The sequence below is a fragment of the Lynx rufus genome, unplaced genomic scaffold (genome assembly GCF_022079265.1).
Source record: "Lynx rufus isolate CCGP_SWC_20201006 ecotype Redwood Valley unplaced genomic scaffold, mLynRuf1.p SCAF_9, whole genome shotgun sequence".
In the NCBI taxonomy this organism is placed as follows: Eukaryota; Metazoa; Chordata; class Mammalia; order Carnivora; family Felidae; genus Lynx; species Lynx rufus.
Genome location: NW_025814897.1, coordinates 72,476,855 through 72,497,657, shown reverse-complemented (window position 1 = coordinate 72,497,657; position 20,803 = coordinate 72,476,855). Strand labels below are relative to the sequence as shown.

At 36.5% G+C, this 20,803-nt stretch overlaps 1 protein-coding gene across 9 annotated transcripts in view; it reads left to right on the top strand.

Moving 5' to 3' along the window:
- SOX6 (SRY-box transcription factor 6) overlaps window positions 1–20,803 on the top strand; it is a 373,444-nt gene that overhangs the window by 233,112 nt on the left and 119,529 nt on the right. For 5 of the 9 annotated variants that reach the window (XM_047070869.1, XM_047070865.1, XM_047070863.1 and 2 more), the window contains exons 7-8: window positions 8,936–9,059; window positions 20,062–20,141. In XM_047070869.1, coding sequence (XP_046926825.1) covers window positions 8,936–9,059; window positions 20,062–20,141 — 204 coding nt within the window. The remainder of the gene's footprint in view (window positions 1–8,935; window positions 9,060–20,061; window positions 20,142–20,803) is intronic. The other 4 variants (XM_047070868.1, XM_047070866.1, XM_047070864.1 and 1 more) reach the window with 1 other exon arrangement.

Here is a 20,803-nt window from a genome sequence, read left to right as displayed (position 1 = left end):
ACTTAATGGAATTTTTGTTGTAATTTAGTTTTCTTTTTAAGCAAATCTTTACTTTCTCTGTTGACCCTGTTCCCAAGTAAGCTGACAAACTGGATGATTTGTACTATTATGTAAGTGAAAACAAACCTAGCACCACTACCTGATAAAATAAGGCTATAGACTTCTCTAAGCCATCTTTATATTCCCAGTGCCTAGCACAGTACCAGTCAGATAGTACTAGGTGCTCAATAAATGGCTGCTGGTCAGGTGATTAAAGACAGGCACTATAGACCTCTTTATAAAGTGACATATTTCTTGGGAGCCTAAGAGGTCATCTTATATGTGTGGAGCTCTTTATTTCCGAGAGTAAGAGGACAAATAAGTAAGAGATACTAGGAATTATGATTATATTAGTGCTAAATCCATGTTCTTTTCTTTCAAAATTCAGTATTTAAACAGAACATGTACAAATGAATGAGATCGGGGTGCTTGGAGGGCTTAGTTGGTTAAACAACCAACTCTTGATTTCAGCTCAGGTCATGATCTCATGGTTCATGAGATTTAGCCCCACTGTCAGCACAAAGCCTACTTGGGATTCTCTCTCTCCCTCTCTCTATACCCACCACCTGCTCATGCGTGTGTGCTCATGCACTCACCCTCTCTCTCTCTGTCTCTCTCAAAATAAATAAATAAATAACATAAAGTGAACAAGAGATAAAGAAGTGACATTTGACTACTGATGATCCTGGTAGATTAATGAGTTATTTGCCCATTTTAGAAGCTATAAATAGAGTGGGTATATACAGTATGCTGAGATTATAAAAAGAAGTGTTAACACAAAGGACAGGATTGGCTCTTTCAGGGTTATTAATATCTCTCTCTGAATATGCACCTAAAGAAGATTTTTAGAACTTGTGCTATTGACCTGATGGATGGAGTTATTGTGCTCTTACATTCAATGATCATTTCTGTCCTGTATAACCAAGGAAGAAACCTGGAAAATGCAGATAGTGATGTGGATTTAAATAACTATCTTAAAGACCAACCTAGTAAAAAAAATTGCTCTGTTTGCATGTCTTACTCTTGTTAGAGTGGGGACATAGTGAACTAGAGACAAGATATGTTTTTTTTATTTCTTCTATGAATATTTTAGATATTTTATGAAATATATTTAGCAGTGTAAATTAGTAAAGACAAGTTGACTACTGAAGTTATTTTCTCTTTTTTCCTTCAATTAACTTCTTACTGAGGTATAATATACATGCAGAAAAGCATATATCATAAGTATAAAGTCAGCTCTTAATTGAGGTTCAAACTGAAACATAAGACTCTAAAAGAATAAAGACAGGGTTTTTGAAAGGATGTCTTTGGATTATAATATCTTGAGTTTGTTCTACCTTTTCATGATTTTTCTAGGCCCTTTAGTGAGGATTTTGAAAAGAGTGGTGGCAGTAGTATGCACAGTTCTTGGAAGAAATTGCATTACATTAAAGATGAATGTTAACAATGGTAACAAGTTGTTTTGTGTATTATCCTGGTGGGCCCTGAGAGAGTGAGACAGAGAGACAAAGATGATGGGGGGAAGGGACAGAATATTTGCTACCAACAAACCAACAAACAAAAACAAAACAGGAATTCCGGATGCAGTTACATAATGTCTATCCATTGCAAGTTGATGGGAAACATCTGGGAAGATGGGACTCTGTTCTCAAATAGTCTTTTGTGTCCCAGAATTGTTCCTGATGAAATTTGATTTTTTTTCTCCTACCAGATCCAGGTAGATTCTCTACAAGCAGAGATTTGCTAAAAGACAAATGAAAAGCAAAGAAGGTGATACCAAGACATATTTAAAAGTCATTCTTTATTATTACTATTATTTTTACTAATAATAAAAGTGATTCATTGCATTAACCAATGCATATCGGTGCCCAGAAAACTGGCTCTTTGGTCTAAGGTGCTTCTCACATTGATCAGTTGTTACAACATGCCTACTATATCCCTAGCCTTGTGATAAAAGCAGTGGAGCATATACAAATATAAATGCCACAGGCCATTCAGGACACTCAATTTATTTCATGATAGGTGATTAATGAATTGAAAAAATTAATGAATAGGTAGTAGGTCATATATAATATAAGGCTCCTTTGTGTACTTCCAACTATGGTCGACCAAGAGAACTTCAATATGCTGACTACTACATTATGCTTCCTAAAATAGGACAGAACATGGTCGACATTTTAGACAGGATTTAAGCAAAACCAGGTTTGAAATGGTTTTATGTTAAGGCATGCATGTATCCTACCAAATGAGACCCTTTCCCTCCTAACTCTTCAGAGTTAACTGAGATCCATATACAGTTTGGCATGTACTTTTTGGCACTAAGAAGACACCTCCCTGACTTTGAAGGCTTTTCATGCAAGGTTTCTGGGTCCTTTATTTCTTCCTCTTTAGACATGGAGGCTTTTACAGTGGTAGCATTTTATACGAATGACTCAGCTATTCTTTGCAATAAAGAACAGAGCCTTCAGGAAATTCCCTCCCTGTGCCCCCCTCCCTCTCCAACTGCTCTTTCCCACTCTTTATTTTCTATCTCTGTCTCCCTTTCTCTGTCATCATTTACAAACATTGGAAACAATTCCTTCCAACAGATTAAAGAAGCTTTCTTCAATTAAACCACATGAGGAATGATTTACTAGAAATAAAGCCTTAAAATAATCTTCACTTGCTCACTGGTTTTAACTCAGTATTAGACATTAATATGCTCATGATTTTCAATACAAATACATATTTCCCATCACCAAAAAAGTTAAATAATCTTCACGAAAGAGAAAATGAGCCCCCCTGAGTGTCACTCTGTTTGCATATTAGCGCATAGCCAGGTCTCTGCCAAGTTGCTCTCTGACTGACTGCTGCAGATGCTCTTTCTCAAGTATTCTGAGTCATATCTTTAGTACAAGTCTTCAGGGACAAACAATAGCACCTGTTCCTCACAAGATATCAGGCCAGTTAGCCCATTCATGTATCTTTAATGAAGCTCTGGGGCAGATGGCAAAACACGGCATCATCAACAACTTAGCACAGAGAAAACAAAGGGATAAGTATTGATGCAACAATGCTGTTTTACAGATAGGAAGAGACAGAATCCAAGTGTTTCACATGCGTCTTGGCTGCTGTCTTGATTGTCTGAAAGATGTGAACACCAAGCACTTAAAATTTCTGGGCATGTAGCCTATTTGATCAAGAATGTGTTCCCCACTTTCTGCAAAAGGGTAACACTTTGGTCAGGGACTGTGGAAGTTTAGAATCGATGGTCAGTTGTACTTGGGCACCTGCAGTTTGTTTCTTTCATGATGCCCTGACTCAGCTTCACCTACAATGTAGTTTCTGGTTTCTCGTGATCAGTCAAGTGACATACCCAGCCGGTTAGTGCTGACTTTGGTTTCATGTTCAGAGAGATATTTTTGGCCACGTCAAATTTTACTCTTTGTATTAACCAAATCATTTTTACCTGTGGAATAATGAAAGGATCTTTGAATTTGTGCTAAGGGAAAGCTACACTTTCAAGAAAAGAAGATGCTATTTGAAATTTTGATAACTTCTTGGGAAAGACATGTGGAGACTGGCAATTCTTTGATGGAGTGAGGGGAATTCTATTAGTTTTTATTCTTTTGTAAAATATTTTTGGAAGTTGCTGCTTCCAATGTGACTGCCTTCCCCGGCATGTTATCAAATGGGAAGATAGGATGATGGGAAGGAAGAGGGAAGGTAAGCTTACATTCTTCAGAGCGGGGTGGGGCTTTTCTGTATATTCACAATTATTTATCTGTCCTAAGCCCTGACACTCAGTGCAGTAAACAGAACTCACAACTTCTATAGGAGAAAAATATCCTGGATGCTTATGTGATTCTTGTGTGGCTGCCAAGCGCTCTTTCTTTATCTCTCCTCCCTTCTTTGTTCTTGCTTTCCATTTCTGTCCCACATTCAATCAATAATTTTCTAGTAAGTACAAGTACAATAAATGGAAAGCTACGAAAGGGGTAAATTATTGCTTTAATACATGCTTTCTCCTCATATTACTTGCACTGGGCCATACTGGTCAGCTTTCTATAAAAGGTGGTAGTTGCAAGTATTCATAGACCTCCACTACCCTTGTGAGTTTTTAAGACGCATAATTCCTTTAAAATAATATCACACTGGGGAAATCTGAATAAGGTTGTTGGATTGTATCAATGTCAATATCCTGGTTGTGATAGTGCACTGTAGTTTTTCAAGTTATGGCCATTAGGGACAAATACATGGGATCTCTCTGTAGTATTTATTTAAAATGCATGTAAATTTACGATTACATTTATGAAACTTTCAGTCATCTGTTATTACAAAGCATTATATTCCTTATCTCACTTAGGTGTGTTTAGCAAAAGACGACTTGATGCTTAATATAATATGGCACTTAAAAATGTAGACTTTGATCCTGAAACCTGGACTTGAATCCTGGCTGTAGCACTTTTTAATTGGCCAACCTATCGAGACTCTCATGGTTTTGTCTTTCTCATTAAGTGAATGAGGAGAAATAGTAAATACCTCACAGAGGTTTGAGGATTAAATGAGATAGATCATGTAAATCATTTTCCCAGTGCTTGACATATAGGAAACACTGGAAAATATTGGCAGCTGTGATGATGATGATTATCGTTACCAGCATCATCACTATTATTACCTCTATAATTAGAGCTACAAGAGGAGTGCTTCATCATCTTCTCTTGGTCTAGATTCTAATTGCTACAGAGTATTTTGTCTTGTCTTTAATAAGGGACATTTTGATTATTCACATCATTGTTTTCCTTGAAATAAGTTAAGGGCAAGTTTATCATTTGGAGCTAAATAATTACTGTTAATAAATATAATACATTTTTGAAATTAATGACAGTGGCTTTAATTGATCAAATTGTTCAGGGTACAAAGAAGAGAGAAGAAGGAACAAACTGGAACTGAACAATATACTACCCCTACTCCAGAGTCACTCCAACAATCCACCTCTGAAATAGAAAATTTGTTTTGGTTGCAGCCCTCCAGATTTTCTTTACCCAAAGAACATACACACATGATTTCTCTTTTTCCTATCACTGAAGTCCATGTGATGTAGTGGAAAAAGCACTGGACAGGGTGATGAGCAGTTCTGGACTCCAATCCAGCCCTGTCGTAGATAGTGTGACCACAAGCCATGTCTTTTACCTGCTCTAGGCACCTGTTTCCCTATGTGTGTAGTGTGAGGTTTGGCTTAGATTAGTGATTCTCAGAGAGTGTTTCCTGGGCCACACTGCCTGCTTTACCTGGATACTTGCTGGGAAAGTACACTCTCGGACCCCGCCTCACATCTACTGATTTAGAGGCTCTAGCAGCGGGCGGGAAGGGACGGTAGGGCCGAGCAGTCTTTGTTTTAACAAGCCCTCTAGCTGAACTAGATACGTGCTAAAGTTTGAGAATCACTTCCCTGAATTAAATTTTAGTCTAAATATTAGATTGTTGGGCCTAGCTCCCAGAGTTTCTGATTCATAGATCTGGAAAGGGGGGTGGGGCCTGATAATTTGCTTTTTTGAAGTTCTCAGATGTTGCTGATATTACTGGTCAGGTATCACACTCTGAGAACTAGTAGGTTAGATCAGCTCTAAACTCTGTTCCAACTCTGATTCTATCATTACGATTGCTTTCACAATGTCTTCTGTCCCCCTTCTTACTTACTTTATCCCCCAATTTACTGAAGCTGCCTCAAAACTAATCGCCTTGAAAGTTTCTAACATATCCTACTTTGTAGAGGATGATGGACAGAAAGGAACTTCCCTAAATTCTTACAACTTATGTTAATGTGAAACACCTACAGCTCTTTGGCATTGACATTGACCTTAGACGGTTTAGTTAGTCATCTCACGTATGTAGCTAGTTACAAAAGAAATATCTTCATGCACCAAGATTCAAGAATTAAGGTCTGATGCTTAATTGCCATTGATCCCCTTGTGTTGTCTCATGATCTGAAGAGCTTGGGCACCAATGTAGAAGTAAAATTATATTTTTATCCTAAGATGCTGTTTAATGAATAACACTAACATTCCCAAATTGCATCTTCAGATGATCCTTGTAATCCCACCTCTTCTATTTTATGGTTTTCTAGATACTTGGGATGGGATAATGCTCTGTGTGGCCTACTGTCTGCTAAGAACATGACAAGCCTCTGCCTGTCAAATTGAATTATTTAGTTGGTTCATATTTTCTTTTCTGAAGTAGAGTTATGGGTAAGAGTCACTGTTTCTTGTGTGTGTGTGTGTGTGTGTGTGTGTGTGTGTGTGTCTGTGTGTGTGTGTTTTTTAGTAATTTGATAATTTTCTAGAACAGAATATGCAAACTGCATATGAAAAAAAGGAGGGCTCTTACATTTACTGAGTGCCTATTATGTGCCAGTCACTGTGCCACAAGTGTTACTTTTCTGGTCTATTGAATCCTCACAATAACCATGTAAGATACTATCATTAGCTTTTAGATGAGGAAATAGACTCAGGAAGGTTAAGTAACTGTTCATGATCACACGGCCAAGGAAATGGCAGTGTATAGATTTAAGCTCAGATAAGATTGATAACAAAGCTTTTGTAGGCATTGTAGATTCTGAACAAATATGTGGTAAATGAATGAATAAAGCAATGAGTACATCACGTTATCTTCCTAATGCTGAATTTGAAACAATCTGGATCATAGAGTTGGAAAGGCTCTCTAGGTCATTATCTAGTCAGGGGTTTAGTTATGTTGATCCTTTAAAGGATCCCTAACATGTGGGTATACAGCCTTTACTTGACTACCTCTAGGGAATATGACACACGCGACTCTTTAATCAGAATGATTGTTGAATAAGTCATTATTAGAAAATTCTTCTCTACCTTAAACTCCCCTAAAATCCCTTTCTTAAGTCTAGTTCTGCCCTTTGTAACTGCTCAGACTTAATCTGATTCTTTTGCCATATGAAGATAGCCTTGTATCTTTTCTCTCCCAAGCTAAATAGCTCCTTTTTTTCAGCTACCTCTCAAGATCCGTAGCACATAATAATAGCTTAATAAATGTTCGTTACAAAGAAGGAAAGAATAAATAAATATGATAGCTAGACCTCTCACTTGTTCCCCTTTAAAGCATCAAGCATCTGTGCTATGTTCTAGGTACATGTTTGGAACCATATTCCTAGAAGAAAATGAAACGATTTCCTTTGATGTGCTCTTGCACTGAACAGTCCTACCAAAAAGACCGTGTTTTATTTTCTGACATAGAACAGTGCCCTCATCTTTGACATCTCAGGTTTGCATCAGGTCACAGCAAGCTTGAGTTGAACAGCCAACCTAGTGCTTTTCTTCAGGGTTAAAGGCAAGACCTGGGCACAAGGGGATCAGCTCCAATTTACGCAGGCTAAGTTTGTACTCTAACATACAAAACTCGGGCTTACCTCAGCTAAAATGGTAGAAATAGCTGCCCAAAGCTAGTTTCTTTCACGCCCCACTGGCAAGGTAGTAATTGCACAAAGACCTTTTTATTATAAGTTGATTTTCCTGAGAAATGAATTCAGAAAAATACTGTAAAGTGTTTATTTTTTGCTTGCCCTTTATTAACCCACATCTTAGGGCTTTCCCTAGAGAAAAGCTGTTGGTAAATGAAACCTCTTAGACCCACACAGAAGCATTTTTGCACCATGTCCCTGGCTGTGGAGGGAACAGGGACAGGACAAGGCAAGTTGGCGCTATGTAAACAGGGTCATCAGCCAGTGTATGGAATTTTGCCTAAAGAGAAGATTTAAGAATTTAAATGGGGGAAGGGTTTGGGGTTGGTAGAATTACTGGTAAATGTTTGTATCTTAAACAGGATATAATGCAGCTCTTTTATACTAGTAAAGAGCCCAAAGACCCAGTTTGAACTTAAAGAGCATCTCTGTTAGTACATCCTAGTTTTGATCTTTAAATAACAAAAGTCCTATAGTTCAACCTATGAAATCAGGCACTAAAAGCCAGGGCAGTACCTTACTGTGATGCTATACTGGAATCAGGGTAGCATGTGTAGAGTAAAAAAAAAGGAGCTAGGAAATTAAAATGTGATTTCACAGGCATGATTTTGTCATAGCTCTTATTTTCTTTATATGGAATACAAATACAGATATAGAGTGAAGATTTTCTATTTTGCATTTTTGTGCTCTTTGATACATTTATTGAGGTCAAATGAAATTTGATATAGTAGGATTTATTATGAAATGCTCTCTGAATACAACTCCATAATTACTGAGCTACATGGTAGTGCATAAAGCTGTAAAACTGCTAAGCCAGACAAGCAATTTATATGTTACATCGAGGTGTGTATGGAAAAGAATATTAGTTTAATTGGGAGCCAAGATGTAGTAGCCTTAAATCTAAAGAGCTATATGTTTAACATAATGCGGTAAGGCTTTGAAATAAGATACCTAAACTGGGGAGATAAAGCATTTGGAATATATAACAATTAGACATTATTTTCTGACCAAGAGATACTAAACGCTGTTTTCCAAATAAAGGGCAGACAGAATGCAAAGCAGGTCAAAGGGCAAAACCTTTCAACATTGCACAGTGTAAGAAGCAAACTTATTTCTTCCGATTGTTTTAAGGAAAAAAAAAAGAAAAAAAGGAAAAGAAAAGAGTCGAGATAAAAGAAAAACCATTCACCACAATTTGGTGTAAGCAGGGATGAGGCAAATTCACGACAAGGTTGTGTCCTTGGAGTCCTAATGGGATCTAAGAACAGGGTTTTGGTAACTTCTGCCTGTGTTTTCTCAGGGAGCAGCTTCGGAATGAGGTCAGAAGTGGGTGGCTGTTTGGGTACCAGCACACCAGCAGGAGTGAAAAACAAATACTTCTTGGCATACATTTGTTCTCTGTCTGATCATAGGCTCTCTTCTGTTTAGCAGGTTCAGGGTCACATGCCTCCGCTCATGATCCCAATTTTTCCACATGACCAGCGGACCCTGGCAGCAGCTGCTGCCGCCCAGCAGGGCTTCCTCTTCCCCCCTGGAATAACATACAAACCAGGTAAGTAGAGAGGAATTCAACATTCTTTTGGAAATGCTAAAATCCTCATGTTTTTGCTTAGTAGTCACAACAAACACAGGAGCATACAAAGGAACTATGAATAAAATGATCATAAAAGCTGATTTTAAAGTCAAATTAGAACCGGAAAGTTAATTGGGAAGGAGGCATGTTACTCGTTTGTTGCAAAAAAACTTTTACTTTCTCTTTTTCCACCTGGTTTGTTCTGAATTCACAGATAAAATGCTACTTTCCCTGGAGACCACAAATTTCTGTTAGCTCGCTCTCATACCTTTACTGTGAATAATTGTCTTTGGTTAAAGACACTTTCCTCCTCCTCAAGAGCTTTTATGCTCTGGGAGAGTGGTCACATACACTATAAAATGCTATTGTTGTTTGTTGTCTGATTTCTCCTGGAAGAAAAGTTAAAACTGGGCAGATTTAATTAGCTCACCACTAATAGGTAAGATTCCTTTTTGATTTTAGTTGAAATAATGAAGCATTCAGTAGTATTTTCTCATTCATCTTTAAACCTCAAAACAGGTCACATAACCTTGCAGTGAAATATGTTTTGAGATGATTTAGCAAATGTTATGATTTTTCTTTATTCCTCTGAGTTTACTGGACTCCTGGGGAATTCAATTAGGGACATAATGGTTTGAAGCTTCTTTCAGAGCCTCCTTGTAAACAGGGCTTTAAATGTTTAAAGATATGTTGCCAAAGGAATCCAATGTAAGAAGATAGTCAAGTAAATAAAGTCAACCTTAATTTCATTTGTGCATTCTTTGTAAGTGACCTCAGCTCAGAAGTAGTGACCTTGTTCTACTCATTAATAATTTCCGTGTCAAGTTCTTTTTAACATATTAACCTGATTATATTAACCACCAAATCTGAGTGCAACAAATCTGAGCGCAGCGGCTTCTTTGTGTATGGGGTGTATAAAGTGAACAAAGGCATTTTAATGTGCTTAAAGTAATAATAAAATATAAATCACTTTACTAAAATCCTCAGTAAGGAAGCTTACTACATAGCGTAAAAAACAAATCTAGTGAGGTTTCACATCTATTTTAGTTGTTTATTGCTATCGATTACTTTTTTGCATTTGGTAGATTACCATCTTCCTTGTGAGGAAAGGTAGGATGTCTGTCAAAACTCCTGTCTTTCAAGGAACAGAGATGTTAAGGATTTGCTTCCCTTAAGGACTGACTTTGAAAGTGCCTCAGGTACAAATTAGCCACACCTGGTATTACCAGAGATTTTGAGATACCTGAATGAAAGAAAATTGTATTGTTCAAATTGTCAAAATTTGATTTTTCTACAGCAGGATTTTTAGAGCAAATTTTATTCCCTATGAAATTGATATCCATATTAAGGACAGGAGTATATTTTGTCAGAAAATATTTTTCTGTCAGTGGTTCAATCCTTCCCTGATGTCTCTAAGTAGTTCTGAAATATTTTTCCCCTTGACTTCCCTTGGAACATTGATGTGAGCTAAATTTACTGGTTTACCCTGAATCTGGGTAGTCATTCCTATTCCAGTCTTAGAAACCTTTATAATGATCGGTGCAAACCCTCTGTTTAATTTCAGTGTTTCTACATTTAAAATTCTTCACGTTTAAAAATTGGGTATGAGCCTTATTTTCTACTAGACATAACATCAGCATAGTTGACATGTTACTTACCTAATTTTGCTAAAAACAATAATGCTGTTTTTCATGGGGGAATATATTGTTACATAGTTAATGAATTTGGACCACTTTTTAAAAATTCTTCTCACACAGCATCAGTGAGATTGTAGAGAGTAAGAAGAATATGGAGATTGATGCGTCGCCTGGGTGGCTCAGTTGGTTGAGCATCTGACTCTTGATTTCAGCTCCGGTCATGATCCTAAGGTCGTGGGACCAAGCTCCACATCAGGCTCCATGCTGAGTGTGGAGCATGCTTAAGATTCTCTCTCTCTCTTTTCCTTAGCCCTCTCCCATGCTCATGCTCTCTCTAAAATGAATAATAATAATGATAAACAAATAAACAAATAAATAAAAGAAGAATATGGAGATTGGGAGAGTATTTTACGGGAGTGAGTCATCTCCATCAAACAACATATGTGCAGCATATAGTAGTGATCAGGGATAGCAGAATTGTGTTTGATTGTGGTGGGTAAAAATGTTGGTTAAGGCAGGACAGTGGGTTTGGACTCATAGGGCAATTTTTAATCACAAGCAAGGCTGATAAAATAAGGTATTTTCTGGTGACCCCTAAGAAAATTTTATTAACCAGAACTCTAAATTCTTTAATATTTTTGCTGATCTAGGTTTTATTGCATATACAAATTATCATTAAAAGGATTAAAACTATATGTTTTTATGTGATTAGTAGAGAAATTATGTACTCAGGAGACTTCATCTCTACAGTGTTTTTGTCATTCACATCAATTGGAGGAGTAGAGGAAGCATGTTAGACTGGAGTCTGGACTAGGAAAACTCTTTGCCCCAAACTGAGCTAAGAGAGTTTCATTTGAAATACATGTGAAATAATGATTAATTTTTTTAGTTTATTTATTTATTTTGAGAGAGAGAGCAAGCCGGAGTGAGGCAGAGAGAGTAGGGGGAGGGAGAGAGAGAATCCCAAGTAGCCTCCACACTGTCAGTGCAGGGACCGATGTGGGGCTTGAGCTCACAATCCATGAGATCATGACCTGAGCTGAAATTGAGAGTCAGATGTTTAACCAACTGGGCCACCCAGATACCCCAATGACCAAATTTTTAGAAGAGAGTAGCTCTGTCACATATAAAAGCCTTGAAATGGTGGCATAACTTTATATTTTGATCCCCTAAGCAACAAGATGAACGATCACTATCTTGGTCTTATAAATCACAAAATACATTGTTCTGTTTTCGCACCTTTTCCGCCTTCCCATAACCTGAGACAATTCCATAGTGTTTGTGCCTTCAGTTGTTTGAACAATTGTCTTGATTTCCAGAAAGCACGGGCTACCTTAGGGTGATGTTCACTGTCAAAGTTGACTATTTCTGAATCCATTATCAGGACAGTCTAAACAAATACACTTAGGGCTATGGACCTTCTTTCCTTCAGATAATTTGACCCATTGCTCTGGGCATATCAGGGTCTCTGTATGCAATAAACACCAAACAAACTCTCCCACTTCAGTAGGTTGCTAAGGAGGCTTGTGGCCTACAGGGACTGTGCAGTCTCAGGGAAATATCTGTCAGATTAATATCTGTAGACATAGCTTTATTGAGTTTTAACCTTTAATTAATTTTTTTTATTGGTTCTCTAATTCGAGACGTCATTCTAGAAAGGAATTCATCAGGGCCCAGATCATACACCACAGAATTTTGGTTGTTTTGCTCTTTCACATTATGAAACTGAGAGACGCAGCATTCCAGGGCAAGATAAATGCATTTAAGTACCTATATTTGAGAAAATTGAAAGATTAAGCCCCTTTCATAGCTGGTGAGGTGTATGTCAGACAGGATTGAATTGCCTGCAAAATAAAAATAATGGATATTCTCCTTCATGCACCAGGGATGGTGCAGGTGACCCATGGACTTTGTGCAGTTAGGATTTTTAAAATAATTGCTGCTAGAGCAGCCATCCTTGGCTTTCTAGGAGATTCTGGGAGTAGAATCTCTGCCTGTTCCTGCCTTCGGCACCCACTTTTTAGTTATAATATAGTAACTAAAGCCTCCTGAATACTTACTTTATGCCAAACACTGTGCTAAGTATTTTACACAGATTATTTTATTTAATTATTACTTGAACATGTCATTTAACCTTGCTGAGCCTCTCATTTTTCTCATCTAAAAAATTTGTCCACTGCTCAGTGTGGGTGTGAAGATTAAATTTGTCAAAATGTATGAAAGTTCTTTGGAAACTCTAAAGCACTAGGTTTGGGGGTAAAATCTAAGTAAATTTAACAACACTAAACTACATCCTTATCCATTAGAAGTGTCCAAAAGTATCCCTCTGCCTGGTGACCAAAAATAATGTTACAAGTATACCTAATGCTTCTTTTAGAAAAAATTATGGTGAAATATACATAATATTTAATATTTTAACCATTTATAAATATGCAACTCAATGACATTAATATATCTGCAATGTTGTATAACCATCACCACTATCTCTACCCAAAACTTTTAATCATCTGCAACGAAAACTCTGTGTCCATTAAACAATAACTCCCCCTATTCCCCTCATAACCTCTATTTTACTATCTTTCTCTATGAATTTGCCTATTCTAGATACTTCATGTAAGTTGAAACCAGACAATATTTGTTCTTCTATGTCTGGCTTATTTCACTAAACATAATGTGTTTAAGGTTCATCCATATTGCAAAGAGCCAGTTTTCCCAGCACTATTTGTTGAAAAGATGTTCTTTCCTCATTGAATATCCTTGGCACTCTTGTCAAAAATCAATACACCATGTATATTTCAGGGCCCTCTAATCTGTTTAATTGGTCTGTATATCTGTTCTTATGCCAGTACCATACTGTTTTAATTACTGTACCTTTGTAGTGAATTTTGAAATCAGGAATCATGAGTCTTCCAACTTTATTCCTTTTCAAGATTGTTTTGGCTATTGGGAGCCCTTACAATTCTGTATAAGTTTGAGGATTGGCTTTTCCATTTCTGTGATAAAGAGTTTTGGAATTTTGATAGATATTTCACTGCATCTGTTGATTGCTTTGGATAGTATTGATATCTTAACAATGTTAAGTCTTCCTATTGATGAACATTTCCATTTATATGAGTCTTTTAAAAATTTTCTCAGCAATGTTTTATAGCTTTCAGTGTACAAGACTTTCATGTCCTTTGTTAGATTTATTCCTAAGTATTTAATTATTTTAGATGCTATTATAAATAGAAATGGTTTCTTAATTTTCTTTTGGATTGCTTATTGCTGGTATATAGACAGACAAGTGATTTGTGTGTGTTAATCTCACAAGATTGCAACTTTTGCTAAATTTGCTTATTAGCTCCAATAGCTTTCTTGTGGATTCTTTAGGGTTTTCCATATGTAGGATCATGTCATATGCAAATAGAGATAGTTTTACCTCTTCCCTACCAATTTTGATGCCTTTTGTCCTCCCTCTTTTCCCTCACCTCCCCCCCCCCCAGCCCCCCACCTTTTGCTTGTCTAATAGTGCTGGGTTGAACTTCCAGTATAATGCTGTATAGCCATGAAAGCAGGCATCATTATCTCGTTCCTGATCTTAGAGGGAAAGCTTTTCAGTCTTTTGCCATTGAGTATGATGTTAGCTGTGGATTTTTCATAAATATCCTTTATCATGTTGAGGAACTTTCCCTCTACTCCTAAATTTCTAAGAGTTTTTATCCTGAAAGGGTGTTGGATTTTGTCAAATGCCTTTTCTGCATCGATTGAGATAATCATGTGAATTTCTTCCCCTTTGTTCTATTAATGTGATGTATTACATTGATTTTTTTGTGTGTTGAACCACTTTTGCATTCCTGGGATAAATCCTGCTTTGTCATGGTGAATAATCCTTTTAATGTGCTGTTGGATTCAATATGCTAATGTTTTGTTGAGAATTTTATATCTATATGTGTAAAAGATATTAGTCTGTAATTTTCTTTTCTGTGGTGTCTTACCTGGATTTGGTATCAAGGTAATGTTGGCCTCATTATCATATAGGTAGGAAGTGTTTCCTTTTCTTCAATTTTTTTAAAGGTTTTGGGAAGAATTCATGTTAATTTTTCTCAAATGTTGGAGAATTTACTAGTACAGCTATCTGGTCCAGGACTTCTCTTTGTTGAGAAGTTTTGTTTACTGACTCAATCTCTTTACTTGTTATTGGTCTGTTGAAATTTTCTATTTCTTCTTGAGTCAGTTTAGGTAATATGTGTGTTTCAAGAAATTTGTCCACCTCTTCTAGATTGTGTAATATTTCAGTATAAAATTGTTACCCAGTGCTTCTTATTAATTCCTTTGTTTCAGTTAGCATTTACTGAATACCATTTATTTGTATATATATGTGGGAGTATACATGTATATGCATGTATATGTGTATATGAATGTATGTATTCTCATTTAATTTTCTTAACAACTCTAAGATGTAGATGGCATTATAACTATTTTTTTAAAAGAAAAAAAATACTAATAGTCAAATAAGTTGATTAACTTTTCTAAGCTTTCCCATCTAGAAATTAGTGAAGATAGAATTCAGACTGAAGTTCTCTGATTTGATATTTTATACTCTCGCAGACATGGTTTAAATGGATATGATATTAAGAAAAGTCAAACTCTTTATTTGATGTGGAAAATATGTGACTTATATGCATGAATTTATCCAAGTGACATTTTGTATTACTAGGTGTTTCCACGTCTTCCAGAATATGTAAAGCTGAGGTATATAACCACTATTGCTGGAATACTTGATTAATTAAATTTATCTACTTGAAATCAAGGCAGTATCCAAGGTTCTTCAGATTAGTAATTTCTTATTTATTTATTTATTTATTTATGCATGTATCTATGTATCTATGTATTTATTTATTTCCGAGAGTATGCATTCACCAGCGTGAATGGGGGAGGGGCAGAGAGACAAGGAGAGAGAGAATCCCAAGCAGACTCTCAGCTCTTGAAGCCTGATGGCTGAGGGTGGTAGGGGAAACTAGATATCAAGAACTGTGAGAACATGACCTAAGCCTAAATCAAGAGTTGGATGCCTAACCCAATGAGCCACCTAGACACCCCGTAATTTCATTTTTATTTATTTATTTATTGAGAGAGAGAGAGAGAGAGCGCGCGCGCATGCATGGGCAGGGAAGAGGGGCAGAGGGAGAGAGAGAATCTTAAGCATATTCCATGCTTTGTGCAGAGTCCAAGACAGGGTTCTATTGCATGACTGTGAGATCATAACCTGAGCCAAAATCGGGAGTGGGATGCTTAACCAACTGAGCTATCCAGGAGCCCTTGTAATTTCATTTTTAAGTAAGAGTGTTGAGGTCCAAGGAAAAAATATGCACATCCATGTAAACTAACCTAGTTTTTGGAGATCAAGATTATTTTAACTATGCCTCCGTTATATACAGAGGCTGTATCGTTGGTGAACTATTTTAAGGCATGAACTTTGAGTTGATATTTTAAGTTGATTTCTTGTAACAGATGGATTTATATCAGTTTATCCGCATTCACTTATTTAATTGCTATTGTGACAAATTCCATGGATTTTCATATAATTGGTCAGTAGTATGGATGTATCAATAAAATAAGTGAAGAAATTAAGATTGATTCTTAATTCTTATCTTCTTTAAAGGTATGAAAAACAATTCACATGTTCTTAGAAAATGCCCTGGGATCAAGACTTTTCTCATTATTGATCTATTGTTTGGTGAATAGAGGAGAAATTTAGCAAGACCAATAAGAGCATGGTGATCTCCACAATAGATACTGTTACCCATACCATTTTTTAAAAAATTTTTGTCCAGAACAAATTGATGGTGCCATTTTATTTTTAGGATTTCTAACTGTGTCATTCATTACCTGCTAACTTCTCCTGCAGTATGATGCCTCACAGAGATAAATGCAGATTCATGATGGAATTCTTTCAGAATATAGAGGAGTTGTAATATTTCGCTATTCTGAATATGGACATCCAGTCAAGATGCAAAGTGGCATGTCCAAGTCTGGACTGGTGGTTGTGATTGAAATATTTCCCTATTGTAGCAAGAATGAGGATAACTTATAAAAGTGGGATCTACCTATCAGTTGTTTGGAAACTCAATTTACCATTATCCGATGATACCACCACACAATAATCTTTAAGGTAGTTAGGGGTGTGTGGTGTATTTTTCTTCTGTATTGGAGGGTGGAAAATGAAGTTTGAGACTTTGAGCCAATTACTGAAGAGTCCTTGAATCTTGTCTTCTAGGTTAATGTATTTTTTCCTCTCGACTCCTTCCAACCTCTCCAAGTGATTTCTTCAGTAGGTTAATTCTGAAGTTAATATCCCAGGAGACCTTGTCGTTCTGAAGAATCAAAGTAAATGGACAGGATTTTACCCATGAGAGTTTTGACTCTTTCATAAAAGTGAAATCTGTATTTGAATTACAGAAACTAGGAATATTCTTGCAGGAGATAGCATGAGTCTAATGGGTCCTAGGTTCTTAGTATAAGTTCTGCCTTCTCCTGTGTTTAAGTTTTAATAAGTTTTGGCTACATTTCACTTTCCTTGAATTTTTTTTAAAAAATGTACTTTCTCTCATTCATGGACTCTTGCTGTAGAGCTGGTTTGGTTCTGAAGGAATGTTGCCTATTGTGATAAGTGAAACTAATGTCAGGCACATTTTCCATAGGTTTTATTTGTTCTGTAACCTTCAGATGAAAATAGTCACTTGAAAATTCTAGAAGGCTGGCATGATTTGCCAGATTGGCTCTTAGAGGTTGTCTTTTTTATGCTGGAGGTAGCAAGGGCCAGATTACAGTAGTACCTAAAGCCAACCTGTTCCAACAGGCTTCATCTTCCTTTGTACAAATTTAAAAAGAATGGATCCTCATGCAAGCATTTCAAATCCAGAGACAAATTTGAAAAAAATTGCTACAACATGTTGACTGATTCCTTGCCAAGTCAGCCACTGAGAACTTTTACTTGACCGACTCTTACAAAGAGAAAATTAAAGGGGTGGGGGTGAAGCACATAACTTTGTTATTAAAAAATTAAACTTTGCAATACCCTAAATCCCTCTCCCTCTTAACATTTTTTCTCTGCTACTTTTAACCCCCTTCTCTTCCTCCCCCTTATCTTCTCCCTCTCCTGCCTTTCCCTTTTTCTCTTTCTTCTAATCATTCTCTGTAATGTGCTCTGTTGCTCTAATGTATTCATTTTTACTTTTAGTATTGATACAGTGATGCATTCTGGAGAAATAGCTTTACAAAGATTATATTCAGATATACAGATTCAAACCGGCAGAAAGGTTAAGAACATTTTTAAAATATGCTTGTCAGCAGTGGAAAGAAAGCTGTTTGTAGCCAGCAGGTGAGCTGGAGAGTACTACAGGGTGTGGTAGAGATAGTAATAAATTAACTGGCAAGCCAAAAACTATAAAAAAAAAATCAGCTATTTCATAGCATAGAAGCATGACAGCTATGAAAAAAGGAGTGCCCCAGGGAATTCTTTTAGAGTTTGATTTTTTTAAATATGTTTGACATGAAAAATGTTTTAGTACAAATAAAGCAACTGGTATTAAACTTACAGGGAGGGGGGTTGTGGTTTAGAGTTAGTATGAATAATGCATGATATTTAAAGAAAGAACAGCTCTAAAATGTTCCGGGAGGCAGTCCATGTTGATGGTTGGAATGGCGATTTTTTTTCTCCTATTTTTGAAGCATCATTAATTCAGTATCGTTTTGTGATTTTTTTTGAACCTGATAAGATATCAACCAAAGAAATACTATTTGACTTAAATTAGGACATTCTTTCTTCAGATAATTTAGTTTAAATATCAAGAAGATCAGCAGAATTATTTAAGCATAAAGCGACAGTCATTTACTATAAAAAATAATTTGGCCTAGTTATCCTTTTTAAAAAGCTCATGTAGCCCTGCAAACCAAAATCAGCCTCATGGAAGGGGAAAAACAAGATCAGATATTTTGAACATTACTCCATAGGAGACCAGCACAATATAGTGTGAGTGAATGCATTGTAGCAGTGCTCCATATGCAATCAGAAGCCAATTGTTACTGGACTGTGTACAAGCACACACTGTGCTCAATGGTCTGATGAGGTATTATGGATATGATGCAAAGAGACTGTGTAGATTAGAAGCTCACAATTTGTTAAAAGTGAAAGCAACTTAACATTTACATTGGGCCAGCTGAGTAGCACTTCATGTGGCAAGCAGGATGAGTTCCAGGGAACCGGGAGCGCCAGGAAGGCTCCAGGTATCAGTGTCCATGCAGAAAAAAGAGATTTTATTGCTTTCCAATTGACTACCTTTATTACTGTGATTCTTTCTACACTCTCCCTTCATTATTACATTCAGCTTTCGGTGTGGAAAAGTTCATGCAAAACAGCATGATTATTACAAATGTCAAAAATGTGTGGAGGAACAGCCTATTAAAATATAGCCTAGAGATAGTACATAACACTGACTTTAAATAAGTAGCTGCAGCCAAAGTGATACTCCATTAAATCACTGATATTGTGTAATTTATCCACAAGTATTAATTTTGACTTCAGTTACCACTATCACAATACATTCTTCATTACTTTCTCTTGGTTCTTCACGTCGCTGCACACAGTCTGTGTTCTCAGGTCACAGAAAGTATTTTATTGCCCTTCTCAGGAGTGGTATGGAGTAAGACATTAAGATGTAGCCTTGATCTCAGCTGGACCGTGTTCAATCTCTACCAGACCTTTAGTACAAATATCCCATGTAGAATATGGTTTCCACTCTCTTTGCGATACCAGGCACTTCATAGAATGTTGGCAGATAAGATTAGCTTCCTACTCACCCCATCAAACGAAAGAAGTTGCATCTTTAAAATTTTTTTTCTTTATTTTTTATAAGATAAAATTTGGGGCTATGGACAGTCAATAGCTCATAATCTTTTTTGGACGCTAATACTCTGCCTTGCCTACCAAGCCAAAACTTTTTGTTGTTCTAACATAAAAACCTTAATACTTTCTCAGTGAACTGTCAGCCTGGCTTTAAGATATTTTTTTACTCTTAAAAAATGATGTATTACAAGATTTGTAATGGAGTGAACATGCTTGAATTGCACATTTAATTTTTTTAACATCACATTCATGTTTTGCCAGTTTGCCTACCAGCTATCTGTTAACAAAAAGTTCCAAGGCAGCATTGCAAGTCTATGCCCAACTAAGCCTTTTGTTTCTGCAGATGTTTGGGCTTAGAGCAATGTTGTAAAGCTCAGGCAATCCAAGAACCATGTTTGTACTTGTCTGCTGCTATTCCCTGTGCATTGTCTAAACCTGTATGCATTGTTCTTTCCGACAGGTGATAACTACCCTGTACAGTTCATTTCATCAACAATGGCAGCTGCTGCTACTTCTGGACTCAGCCCTTTACAGCTCCAGGTAAGTGACAGAAGAAAAAACTGTGGGATACAAGCCAGTTCCTTAGTGGAAAACTGCTAACCAGCTGTATGCTAAATAATGGCCTGAGTGTTAAAAAATTTTTAAGCATAGCCTAGAAGGATTAACACCTTGTGTACTTACTGTACTGAAAATAGGAGAGGAAACTGCCAATTTCAGTATTTTTAAAGGAAAAATGATATTATGACTTAGTACTATGTATTTTCTATCAAGTGAGTTAATGGTTTTACAAATTTTTATTGCTGGTTGCTATTGGATATGTCAGCTTTTTCCTTATCAATTTTCCATCCATGTCTCCATTTATGTCCTAACTATCTTTTACACATAAACATCAAAGCAGAAAACAATGTTGGTATTTTACTTCTTGTAGCTTACAGAATAGGGAGTTATTATCAAATTACCTTAACTATTTGGTAATATGTAAACATACTGCTCTAGAAATGTGTACTCTCATTCTCATTTTTATCTTCATGCCAAGTTGAAAGTCTGGGCATGGTATCTGACCAAGTTCTGGATTAGGGTTCTTTACTTATATGCTAAGCTTGTGAAGAAAGTGTTTTGGAAGGTGAATAAAAAAACATTTGTACTTTATCTTCTTCACAGTAAAGTGAGGGGTTTACAACAGGACCAGGTGATCTTTACAT